Source organism: Nerophis lumbriciformis, linkage group LG13 (genome assembly GCF_033978685.3).
Source record: "Nerophis lumbriciformis linkage group LG13, RoL_Nlum_v2.1, whole genome shotgun sequence".
NCBI classification, from domain to species: domain Eukaryota; kingdom Metazoa; phylum Chordata; class Actinopteri; order Syngnathiformes; family Syngnathidae; genus Nerophis; species Nerophis lumbriciformis.
The window spans coordinates 28,424,129-28,435,420 of NC_084560.2; the positions used below are offsets into that span (position 1 = coordinate 28,424,129).

General features: G+C 37.0%; 1 protein-coding gene across 3 annotated transcripts in view; it reads right to left on the reverse strand.

The window, feature by feature from the left end:
• Positions 1-7,333: 7,333 nt before the first annotated feature.
• Positions 7,334-11,292, reverse strand: part of cfap91 (cilia and flagella associated protein 91) — a 29,642-nt gene continuing 25,683 nt past the window's right edge. For all 3 annotated transcript variants that reach the window (XM_061971149.2, XM_061971150.2, XM_061971147.2), the window contains exon 17: positions 7,334-10,218. In XM_061971149.2, coding sequence (XP_061827133.1) covers positions 10,037-10,218 — 182 coding nt within the window. In that variant the 3' untranslated portion in view covers positions 7,334-10,036. The remainder of the gene's footprint in view (positions 10,219-11,292) is intronic.

Consider the following 11,292-nt stretch of genomic DNA (forward strand, 5'->3'; position numbering starts at 1 on the left):
CATTTGCTGCTTTTTTGTCTTTTTTTTTTTTAACATCATATGAGTGTTCCTTAAATATTCTAAAATATTTGAGTTTATGAAAAAAAAATTTTACCCTTTAAAAATTTGAATCTCATTGTGCCAATAAAACACATTTTGTTCTGACAATAGTTAAGTAATTGTCTTAAAACAGATTTCTAACAAACAAATGGACAAAATACAACATAAATACAAACATTTAAGAACAATTTAAGTTAAGAGACTTTGTGTTTAATGTTGAAAAATATTAAAATACAACTAAAGCTATGATGGGAAAAAAATCCCAAAATATGTATTTTTATTTAAAACACGAGTAATTGTAAGACGTTTCTATCGCACATTTAAAAACTGAATAAACTTTAAGTACTGTTTAGAAAGTGTATTTCAATAGAAAAATGAATACAATTTTCAAAATTTGTTTAGGATAAAATGCATTTGAACAGAACATGTTATTGTCAGATTTCCATATTTTCAAAAAACCAGATGTCATAAAATGCATAAAATTTAACGATTAAAATTGCTTTAATAAAAAAAACATTACTAAATTGTCTTAATAAATCAATTAGGATTAAAATATTTAAAATGCCTTTTGTTCTGAAATACACCAAATGCTGTATTTTGATAAATGTCTGCAAAAACTGTTCGACCTTGTCAGATTTTAAACGTTTTGTGTATTTTGGCCACTGGGGGGCGGTGTCCCTAATACTTCAACGTGTATGGCAGGAGATATAAAGTGCAGAAAATTCTTGCAACAAGTAGCCATAGAAGCAAAATAAATGTGTATATTTTATTCTGTTTCCCTAGTACATTTTTACAATGTGGTAAAACACTAAGGCTTTCTGTGAAAAGTATCTAAAATACAACATAAATACATGTCTTTTTCTTTTTTAATGATTCAAACTTACTCATCTACACTGGGTACGGAAAGTATTCCCTTTAAATTTTTCATTCTTTGTTTCATTGCAGCCATTTGCTAAAATCAATCAATCAATGTTTACTTATATAGCCCTAAATCACAAATGTCTCAAAGGGCTGCACAAGCCAAATAAACATAAGGGCAAGGAAAAAACTCACAACCCAGTGGGACGTCGATGTGAATGACTATGAGAAACCTTGGAGAGGACCGCAGATGTGGGTGGCTCCCCGCATCTAAATTTTATTTCTCATTAATGTACAGTCAACACCCCATTTTGACAAAAAAAACCAGAAATCCAGAATTGTTTGCAAATTTGTTTAAAAAAAAAACCCTGAAAAATCACTTGGTCATATGCTGTGACACTCATATTTAACTCACATGCTGTCCATTTCTTCTGATCCTCCTTGAGATGGTTCTGCTCCTCAACTAGTGCCCAGCTGTGTTTAATGAAACTGAGTGTACTTGATTAGGAAAGGCACACACCTGTATACCGGTATGTAAGACTTTACAGCTCACAGTGCAAATGAGGACTGGCTTGGTGCGGTAGGCCTGTTTTCCGAGAGCGAAGGCTGGAGGCGGAAGTAAACCAAGGAGCGGTGGTTGACAGTGAGAGTGTCTAAATCTTTTGGCGGTTGTGCATAAACTGTTTTGTGACTGGATCGAGATGGAAGGGGATAGGACTAGAGGGGGGAGAGGAGGGCATGAAGGAAAGTCGAGTGCTAAAAGAGTACACAAAGAAGATGGAGTAGAAAAGAGGAAAACGGTTATGGAAGATAATTACAAGATCATTAATACGTTTAAATCAGGTCAAGACATGAATGACGTTAGTTTGATGACACTAGTTAAGGCGTTAAAGAAGGACATTGGAGAGGTGGAGATAGCGAAGGTGCTCAAGGACGGACGGCTTTTGATTAAATGTAAAAATGGAGAGCAAAAGAACAAAGTAGTGATGGGTTAATGAGGCGTCATGAAGCGTTTCGACACATTGCAAAACTGTATCGATACTGTGTCACGAAATACTGACATCTGCTGGACATTAAAAATCCCTACAGGCGACCTATGGACCGACTCAACTGACACTGATTTTATGACCTAGTACAGGGGTGTCAAACTCAAATACAGAGGGGGCCAAAATTTAAAACTGAACAAAGCCGCGGGCCAAGGTTGAACAAATTAACCTTTTGATAGGGACCCAAACAAGTTTTGCATTGAATATTGAACAAGCAAGGCTTATATAAATTTATAGTGACATGCTAAATCGAGTTTCAAATAATAATAATAATAAAAATAATTAAAAAATATCAATGGCATATCAAATACAATTTAAATAAAAATGTAATGCCTCTTTTCTATTTGCAGCCTTCTGAGGTAAATATCAACATTAACTTTTTCCACAGGCTAATAAATTAGAAAATAAAATAATGAATAAACCAACCATTCAGGACTTTAAACTGCTCAGTTTGCAACACACTGATCTAATCTGATATGCCCAAGCCAGATACCCGACATCTTTTCTTGGATGCCAGTTCATTAATGTCGGGGCTCAGGCTTTGAGCTGAGGCAACTTTCATTATCGAACAAAGGTGTTCATCAGTCATTATATCTCGTATTCCACCCAGACCACAGTCTTGGGGGCGTGCATTAAAGGTGCTGCGTTTATCGTACTCTACGAGCTGTCGTCACGTCTGCTTTTCATACATTTCAACAACGTGCCGACCCGATCACAAAATGTGTGCGACTTCTGTACGTACACGCACACGCACACACGTAAATGCAACGCATACTTGGCCAACAGCGATACAGGTTACACTGACAGTACCCGTATAAATAACTAACACTGCTAGAAATATGCGCCACACTGTGAATCCACACCAAACAAGAATGACAAACACATTTCGGTAGAACATCCGCACCGTAACACAACATAAACAAATACCCAGAATCCCATGCAGCCCTAACTCTTCCGGGCTGCAATATACACCGTCGGTTGAGGAGGGTGGGGTTGGGGTGCGGGGGGTGTATATTGCAGAAATATTGCATACGCAGAGGCAGTTAAAATAAGAAATCAAGAAAGTGCAGAACAAGACAGAAGTGAGAATAGTTCAAGTAATAAAAAACAAGAGGCAGCAAATACAGGAATTTCCATGGACAAGCTAGTTGTGTTCCTGGCATACGTAATAAACTTTACAGAACAGGCAAGAAATAAGACTGAGAAGATCAAAATAATTGTGAAAGCAGCAGCAAAGTTTTTCAAATTAAAAGAACTATCTTGGGAACAGGTGAAAGGTGAACTACAGAGTAGACGAGACGGAGTCATGTTACCACAATCCAACGCCATGTTAATTTGTTAATTGTTCAGTGGAATGCCAGAAGTTTAATAGCAAACGGACAGGAACTTAAGGGACATATTAATAATATGAAAACTAAACCACATAATATGTATTCAAGAAACATGACTGAAGCCAAAATTTAACTTTATAATAAAAGGATACATAATACGTAGAGATAGGAATGATGGGCAAGGAGGAGGATGTGCCATATTTATTAAAGAAGACATGCATTATACAATATTAAAAGTAAAACAAGAACTAGAAATAGTAGGGGTAGAAGAATAGAATAATAAAGAACGATACAAAGTGCTAAACTTCTATAATCCATGCAAGAAATTACACATTTGTCAACTAGAAACAATAGTGGAGCACTGGAGTGGCAATATCATTTGGTGTGGTGACTTTAATGCACATAGCACAATGTGGGGTGAAAGGGATGACTGGAATGGGGAAACATTAGAAGCATTTTTGGAGGAAAAAGAACTGGTGTGTGTGAATGATGGGTCAGGAACAAGGTTAGATGAAGTTACGGGTAAAGAAACAGCAATAGATTTAACACTAGTGTCACAAGGGTTAGCAGGAAATGTGGAGTGGGAAGTAAATAAAGACAGCACTATAGGAAGTGATCACTACCCAATTTTCATTCACATAAACCAAAGGACAGAAAGCACTAAGATAGAAGGAAGATGGAAGTATAATCACGGTGATTGAGGACAATTTCGGAAAATTACCGACATGACATTAAAAGGAAGTGGATATAAATCAAGATATTGAACAACTAAATACAGATATTACAAAGTGCATAATGGAAGCAGCCAAAAAGAGCATACCAAGGAGTAGAATATGGAAAAGAAGGAAGATAGTGCCGTGGTGGACACAAGCGTGCACAGACGCAATAAAAAGAACGGAATAGAGCATTTAGAATAATGAGAAGAACACATCATTTCCAAGATATGATCCAATATAAAAGGCACCAAGCTAAAGTAAGGTACGTTATTAAAAAGACAAGAAAACACTATTGGAGAACCTTTTGCGAATCACTAAATAGAACTACTCCTTTAGGCAAAGTGTGGGGAATGATCAAGAACATGTCAGGGATCAGAAGTGAACATAAAAATCATGTGATGAAAGATGGGACACGGTGTGTGGTAGAAAATAAAGAAAAAGCAGAACTTTTAGCAAAAACATTTGTTAAAGTGCACAGTAATGATCATTTGAGAAATGTAGAAAAACAAAAGAGAGAAGAAACAATTAGTTTAAATATTGGGGAAATGATGGAAGACAATGATAATAGTTTAACCAACACTATAGATATGACGTTTTCTTTGAATTAAATGATTTGAATATTGGAAAAGGTTAAAAAATACGACACCAGGAAAAGACCAGGTGAGTTATCAGATGATCAAAAACTTAAGTAGCATTGGCAAAGAAGTGGTCTTGAAATAGGATATATAAAGAAGGAAAATTACCAGCGGAGTGGAAAGAAGCTGTAATAATTCCAATATGCAAACCAGGGAAAGACCCGGAAGAGGCAGGTAATTATAGGCCGATAGCATTGACCTCAAATTTGGGTAAAGTAATGGAAAAAATAATTAATGAAAGACTGGTGTATTATTTAGAGTCAAAAGAAATAATAAAAAACTACCAAAGTGGATTTCGCAAAGCAGGAAACACAAACGACCCAGCAGTGCAGCTGGAAGAGGAAATTAGAAAGGGACAAATAAATAAAGAAAGTATAATTGCAGTATTTTTTGACATAGAGAAAGCTTATGATATGTTGTGGAAACAGGGGTTGCTGATAAAGCTAAATACAATTGGGATTAGAGGGAAAATTTATAGATGGATAAAAGACTTCTTAACAAGTAGAACAATATTAGTAAAAATAGAGAATGAATATAGTAGAGAATATCAAGTGGAAAATGAGACCCAGCAAGGTAGTATAATAAGTCCAGTACTATTTTTGATAATGATAAATGAAGTTTTTAGTGAAGTGGAAGGGTTAGTGGAGGTGGCACTGTTTGCTGATGATGGAGTGATGTGGAAGAGAGGTAGAAATACTAATCATGTAGAAAAGAAGATTCAAAAAGCGGTAAATAATGTTCAAGAATGGGGAACGGCTTGGGGTTTAAGATTCTCTGTTGGAAAGACAAAAGTCATACATTTTACAAAGAGGAAAGTACAAAACAAGCTCCAAATTAAACTCTATGGAGAAAATATAGAAGAGGTACAAGTATTTCAATATTTGGGAATATGGTTTGATAAAAATATTAACTGGTCAACAACCCACATCAGCAAAATAGTGGAGAAAACTAAAAAGGTGTTGAAGGGGAACATTATCACAATTTCAGAATGGTTAAAGCCATTAAAAATCAGTTCCCAGTGGCTTATTATATTTTTCGAAGTTTTTTTCAAAATTTTACCCATCACGCAATATCCCTAAAAAAAGCTTCAAAGTGCCTGATTTTAACCATCGTTATAAACACCCGTCCATTTTCCTGTGACGTCACATAGTGAAGCCAACACAAACAAACATGGCGGAAAGAACAGCAAGCTATAGCGACATTAGCTCGGATTCAGACTCGGATTTCAGCGGCTTAAGCGATTCAACAGATTACGCATGCATTGAAACGGATGGTTGTAGTGTGGAGGCAGGTAGCGAAAACGAAATTGAAGAAGAAACTGAAGCTACTGATCCATATCGGTTTGAACCGTATGCAAGCGAAACCGACGAAAACGACACGACAGCCAGCGACACGGGAGAAAGCGAGGACGAATTTGGCGATCGCCTTCTAACAAACGATTGGTATGTGTTTGTTTGGCATTAAAGGAAACTAACAACTATGAACTAGCTTTACAGCATATGAAATACATTTGGCAACAACATGCACTTTGAGAGTGCAGACAGCCCAGTTTTCATCAATTAATATATTCTGTAGACATACCCTCATCCGCGCTCTTTTCCTGAAAGCTGATCTGTCCAGTTTTGGAGTTGATGTCAGCAGGCCAGGGAAGCTAGGGTCGATATTCTTCTCTTGATCATCTTCGGTGGCATAAAGGACGGTGTGAGCCAAGACATCCAGGGGGTTTAGCTCGCTCGTCTGCGGGAACAAACTGCCGCCATTGCTTGCCGTGCTACCGAGGTCCTTTGTCCCTGAATTGCTCACACACTCCGGCAGATTCAATGGGGGTCTGGCGGCAGATTTCTTTGACTTTATCGTTGGAAATGCATCTGCTTTGAGTGTCGCAGGATATCCACACATTCTTGCCATCTCTGTCGTAGCATAGCTTTCGTCGGTAAAGTGTGCGGAACAAACGTCCAATTTCCTGCCACTTTCGCATCTTTGGGCCACTGGTGCAACTTGAATCCATCCCTGTTCGTGTTGTTACACCCTCCGACAACACACAGACGAGGCATGATATCTCCAAGGTACGGAAAACAGTCGAAAATAACAGAGCTGATTTGACTCGGTGTTTGAGAAAATGGCGGATTGCTTCCCGTTGTGACGTCATCGCTCCGAGAGCGAATATTAGAAAGGCGTTTAATTCGCCAAAATTCACCCATTTAGAGTTCGGAAATCGGTTAAAAAAATATATGGTCTTTTTTCTGCAACATCAAGGTATATATTGACGCTCACATAGGTCTGGTGATAATGTTCCCCTTTAAATATAATGAGGAGATTGGGGGGCTGATAGGCAGACATTGAAAGCAATATATATCACTTTGATTCGATCTGTTATGGATTATGGATGCATCATTTACCAATCTGCTTCAAAAACATTACTTAGGAAAATAGACAGGATCCAATCACAGGCGTTAAGGTTATGTTGTGGAGCTCCTAAATCAACCCCAGTTGCAGCATTACAAATAAGGGATTGATGAAAAACCTTTAGACATGAGGAGAGATCAACTATCAGCAGTTTATTGGGCAAACTTCAAAGGGTCCAAGCAAGGACATCCAACTCATCAAGTGCTACTAAATTGCCAAGAAAAAGAGAAGAAAAAAATGAATAGTTTTGGGTGGATAATAGGACACATATGTACCCGTATTTTTCGGAGTATAAGTCGCACCGGAGTATAAGTCGCACCTGCCGAAAATGCATAATAAATAAGGAAAAAAACAAGTCGCACTGGAGCCCGGCCAAACTATGAAAAAAACTGCGACGTTTAGTCCGAAAAATACAGTAATAAAGCTCAAATTGACAATATTAAAGTTAGCCCTACAGTACCAATCCCTGCAATACCACCGTGGTTGTATGAAAACCCAAAGGTAAACAAGCAATTACTAAAGAATAGAAATTTAAATAGTTACCAGATAGAACAATGGATTGAGGAAACGGTTTTAGACATCATAATATACACAGATGCACCAAAAAATATAAGTAGTAAAATAGGAGCTGCAGCAGTTATCCCACAAGGAAACATAGTACTTAGTAAAATAATCAGTGATAAGTTATCTGTTTTTACGGGGGAATTGATTGCAATTTATACGGCAGTTAACTGGATAGAGGAAAATAAAGCAAGGAAAGCAGTCGTGTGCCCGGACTCCAGCAGTGCTGATCAGCATTAAAAACATCGCATCAGAAACAAGACAAGATCTAGTTTATGAAATAGTTCAGGCAATATGCAGAATAAATAAAGCGGGAGGTATGGTAACATTTCTTTGGGTTCCTGCTCATGTAGGAGTTGTGGGGAATGAATTTGCTGATAGATACGCAAAACAAGCAACTAATAAAACAGAAGTAAACATGGAGATTAAGCACAGTAAAGAAGAAGTGAAGAACACAATTAAGATAGAACACAATAAAAAGTGGCAGGATAATTGGAATAAGGAAAGAAAAGGTAGAGAGTATTACAAAGTTCAGAGGAGAGTAGGTGTAATAGAAATAGAAAGGAAGAAGACATTACTAGAATGAGATTAGGACATACATACTTAAATAGTTCATTAAAATTGATAAGGAAACATACAACAGGACTGTGTGATTCTTGCCAACAGATAGAAAGTGTAGGACATGTTTTAATAATAAATTGTAGAAAATATAATAGAGAAAGGGAAATACTGGAAAGTAAGTTAGCGAAAGAAAATATTAGGTTAGCAGTGGAAGATATATTAGGATTGAATTCAGAACATATAGGATATTAAGCAATATACACATACCGTATTTTTCGGAGTATAAGTCGCACCTGCCGAAAATGCATAATAAAGAAGGAAAAAAACATTAATCGCACTGGAGCCTCGCCAAACTATGAAAAAAACTGCGACTTATAGTCCGAAAAATACGGTATTTATAAAACACTGGGTTAAATAAAAGAATATAGAATAGGGATCCATCTCGGTTCACACTCCATTACAGTAGGTGGCGGTAATGCACACCACAAGGTTGCTTGCCAACCGCCATAAAAAAAAACAAAAGAAGAAGAAGAAGAAGTGCAAATGAGAATCATGAGGTGGAAGGAACTGCCCAAGGAGCTCAGAGACAGAATTGTGGCAAGGCACATATCTGGCCAAAGTTACTAAATCATTTCTGCAGCACTCAAGGTTCCTAAGAACACAGTGGCCTTCAGAATCCTTAAATGGAAGAAGTTTGGGACAACCTCAACTCTTCCTAGTACTGGTCGTCCGGCCAACCCAAAGATCACTGTGGCTGAGCTCCAGAGATGCATTAGGGAGATGGAAGAAAGTTCCACAAAGTCAACTATCACTGCAGCCCTCCACCTCCAAGGCAGAGTGGCCCGACTGAAGCCTCTCCTCAGTGCAACACATATAAGCATCGAGTTTGCCAAAAAAACACATCTGGTCTGATGAGACCAAGATTGAACTTTTTGGTGTTAATTCAAAGCGGTATGTGTGAAGAAAACCAGGCACTGCTCACCACCTGCCCAATACAATCCCAACAGTGAAACATGGTGGCAGCAGCATCATGCTATGGGGGTGTGACGGGTTACAATTGAAGGAAAGATGAACAGAGATATCCTGGAAGAAAACCTCTTCCAGAGTGCTCAGGACCTCAAACTGGGCCGAAGGTTCACCTTCCAACATGTCAATGACCTTAAACACACAGCTAAAAATAACAAAAGAGTGGCTTTGTAACAACACTGTGATCATTCTTGACTGGCTCAGCCAGAACCCTGACCTAAACTTAATTGAGCATCTCTGTAGAGACCTGAAAATGGCTGTCCACCAACATTTACCATCCAACCTGACAGACACTGCAGAAGATCACCAAATCCAGGTGTAAAAAAACATGTTGCATCATTCCCAAGAAGACTAATAAGGCTGCACTTGCTCAAAAGGTGCTTCCACTTTACTGAGCAAAGGGTCTGAATATTTACGACCATGTGATTGATCAGTTTAATACATTTGCAAACATTTCTGCATTTCAGTTTTTTTCTGTCAATATGGGGTGCTGAGTGTACATTGACGAGAAATAAAACGGAACTTTTTTGATTTTAGCAAATGGCTGCAATGAAACAGAGTGACAAGTGTAAAGGGGCCTGAATATTTTCCGTACCCACTGTATGTTTACAGGTGTGACATCTAAAGTAGAATAAGACTATGTGGAAAAATGAGACAACAACAAGTGGGCTCACAGGAAAAAAAGATTAGAGCGACTGCATCTTAAGTCATGCCAGCAAGTCATAAGGCGTGAAAGTTATTAATAAACATGTCAAATGAATATCTGGTATTGTCATGAAACATGAGCATTATCTTGTTACCTCATTTTTGATACAAGTCTTGTATTGGATGTTACAAGCGACAGTGTAACCTTTGCGTTATTCGGCCGCGTCCTCGCTCTGATCCGGGTCTAGCATCTGGTCCAAGGCTTTCTGGGCCGCCACCTCAGAGAAGCGGGTCACCTGCGGCGTGCCCATCGTGCTCGACTGGATCTGCGGCTGCGGCAGACCCTCCACGATGCTGCGGACCGCCAGCAGGTGTCTGCGTTGTCTCTCTTGCACTGGGAACAAAGACAATGATCGGGGTTGTGGAACAATTCGTAACATCTTCAAAGATTTGGAATGAGATAAAAAAAAAAAGTCAAACAAAAATTGATTTTTTTTCTTTTTGTTTTTGTTGCAATAATTCCAAAATAAGACAGAAAGACTAAACATGGGATGTTACTACAGTGGCACTGTATTGTATCTTGGTATTCCAGATTGTTTTTTAGTGCTTAACTTATTTTTACACTTGTGAAAAATTGCAGGATTATTAGCAAAGGAAAACACCTCATTCTTGTTTTAAATTAAGACTTTACGACTGTTTTTTTAGAATTTACTTAAAGAATACTCCTGTACTTACTACTGCAATAGTTGGCCTTTTTTGCTCACAATAATGTCTACATTTTTTTAATGATTCAATTTTAAACTTTTTTTTTTTTATTAGTCCATAGTAACTTCAGGCGTCCTTCTCCTAATGTTAAAAGAAAAAATAATGTAACATTTCTTTTCCTATAATAATTTCCTAACAATACAACTTTTTGATAGCATGATATCTGTTTCCAAGATATATACATACATGTATGTATGTATATACATACATGTATGTATGTATATACATACATGTATGTATGTATATACATACATGTATGTATGTATATACATACATGTATGTATGTATATACATGTATGTATGTATGTATGTATATACATACATGTATGTATGTATGTATATACATACATGTATGTATGTATGTATATACATGTATGTATGTATGTATGTATATACATACATGTATGTATGTATATACATGTATGTATGTATGTATGTATGTATGTATGTATGTATGTATGTATGTATGTACATACATGTATGTATGTATGTATATACATACATACATACATCTATGTATATACATACATACATGTATGTATATACATACATACATACATGTATGTATATACATACATACATGTATGTATATACATACATACATACATGTATGTATATACATACATACATGTATGTATATACATACATACATGTATGTATATACATACATACATGTATGTATATACATACATACATACATGTA